This window comes from Sinocyclocheilus rhinocerous, unplaced genomic scaffold (genome assembly GCF_001515625.1).
Source record: "Sinocyclocheilus rhinocerous isolate Xijiao unplaced genomic scaffold, SAMN03320098_v1.1 scaffold1243, whole genome shotgun sequence".
NCBI lineage: Eukaryota > Metazoa > Chordata > Actinopteri > Cypriniformes > Cyprinidae > Sinocyclocheilus > Sinocyclocheilus rhinocerous.
In genome coordinates, this window is record NW_015626033.1 from 1,906,662 (window position 1) to 1,908,954 (window position 2,293).

Genomic DNA, 2,293 nt, shown 5'->3' on the forward strand with positions numbered 1-2,293 from the left:
TAATATATACATTTGATTCAACTGTGATAATAAGAACTACAGAATGAATTTCTGCTGAAAATTCAGCTTTGCCATCACAGGAATAAATCACATATTAAAATATATATAACATTTGTAATTGTGATCATATTTGAAAATATTACTGTTTCTACTATATTTTTGATTTTAAAAATGCAGTCTTTGTGAGGAAAAGAGACTTTGGAGAAAAATAGATGCTGAAATAAATTTCCTGAAAGTTATTCTCCACATCTAACCACTATGCAGGTATGATGCTAAACTCATTTCTGTCATATCAGGGTCTAAACATCTGGCACTCCACCTTTCATCAGTGGATAGAGAGATTGAACCCTATTGAGATAAACCCTCACCCTGTGTAAGCAAGCACTTGCCACATGGGTGTTAGCCTGCCTCTTTCCAGAATACAATCTGTTAAATGACCTGACGGATTTTGACCTTGGACATAAGAACATGCTTCAACCATGAGTACAAGGCAAATAATGATGTAGTCTGATTAACAAATCCCACATTGCTCCTAATGTTCTGCCATTGGGCTCAAAATGTCATCTGTTCGGTTACGTAGATGTTGGCATTACAGTTATGTGTGGGAACAGATGCCAGTGGATGACGTTTGCTCCTTATGCTCTCTGCAGGCCACAGATCCTGATTCTGGTCTTTGGGGTGTGGTCAAATACTCCATCTATGGCTCAGGAGCGGACCTGTGAGTACCCTGTCCCCCTTTCATGTTCATTTCCCTTTTGTTTTCAGAGTGTGTGTGGTCTTTTTAAAGGCTAGAGTGCTGTAGAGAGCCTACTGATGCAATGCCAGTCGACTGGAATAAGCCACATGAAAAAAACAGTCGCTTATGTAACATCATTAACGCCAAAGCACAGACTATTTAGTGAGTGGGAGAACAGGAGGGATGTAAGCTCACCCCAATTCATCATACACAGCCTACAGATACTTAAGCTAGACTGAATTCATCTTCCAATAACTTTTCATCTTGTTGTAAGACTAGCTGTAAGGACTTGCTGTACCCAAGAGGATCCCATTTTATTTTATTTTATTAGATTCCAAAGTAAATACATAGTTGAAATAGTCTTGCTGTCTTGGAACAGGGTTCAGTCCTCCCGCTGTTCTAGGCTCCTAATTTAATAAATCCATCTCAAGCTTCCTAAACCCAGAGACAGATTCATAATCTCTGATAGTAGCATTCTTCTTATTTTATAGAGCATAAACACATTAATACAAACCATATGAATGTATAAATTATGGCTTGTTGGCACAACAGGCATGTTAAATCTTTCTCCTGCTGTTTGAATTTAATGTCTTGCACTCTTAAATAATGTCTTAACTCTCTCATTGGAAAGGCTGAGTGAGCGTGGGATCTTTTCTGTTTTGTTTCTGCCAGACAGACCACACAGTCTGTTAATACCAGCTTGTGTTTAATTTGATTTAACTGACAACAACTCGTCAGCATGCTGCCTTCTATTCAGTCTAGTTTCTTTCAACCTATTTTATCTCATCTTCAGTATTTAAATAATATCTAATGAACAGCATACTTTAGCAAATGACACCAACATTTATCTATACAGAATCAGTAGTAGAACAACAAAACTGAATTTCTGAAGCAAACAAAGAGTTAACTGGCCCTCCATCTTGGTTAATCCACTAATGGGATTTGGGCAGAAAATAGACTGTTCTCCTGCTCATGTAACAGCCTCACTTAAAGGTGCAGCATATATGCACCAAAAAGAATGAAATATGAAAATAATAAAAAATTGTAACCAGACAGATTTTCCAAAAAGTCCTCCATCTTTCATTTTGACAAATAGGTAGTACAAACTACTTTTGTCTAAGCTAATATTAGTTGCCATCATTGCTGTGTTGGGCTGGTGAAACAGAGCAGTATGTACATACACTATATATTGTTTGGGGTCAGTAAAATTCTATTCTATTCTATTCATTAATTAATTAATTCACTCACTCATACACTCACTCACTCACTCACTCACTCATTCATTCTCTCACTCACTCATTCACTCACTCACTTACTCACTCACTCACTCATTCATTCTCTCACTCATTCACTCACTCACTCACTCATTCATTCTCTCACTCACTCATTCACTCACTCACTCACTCACTCACTCTCACACACACACGCAGGTGGGCATGGGCACCGTCAGAGAGGAGGGCATGGGCACCAACAGAAAGGTCAGAGAGGTGGGCATGGGCACCGTCAGAGAGGAGGGCATGGGCACCAACAGAGAGGTCAGAGAGGAGGGCATGGGCA

General features: G+C 39.0%; 1 protein-coding gene across 4 annotated transcripts in view; it reads left to right on the top strand.

Annotated features, from left to right (window-relative positions):
- cdhr1a (cadherin-related family member 1a) overlaps positions 1–2,293 on the top strand; it is a 14,077-nt gene that overhangs the window by 7,231 nt on the left and 4,553 nt on the right. For all 4 annotated transcript variants that reach the window (XM_016511495.1, XM_016511471.1, XM_016511488.1 and 1 more), the window contains one exon: positions 651–718. In XM_016511495.1, the coding sequence (XP_016366981.1) occupies positions 651–718 (68 nt within the window). The remainder of the gene's footprint in view (positions 1–650; positions 719–2,293) is intronic.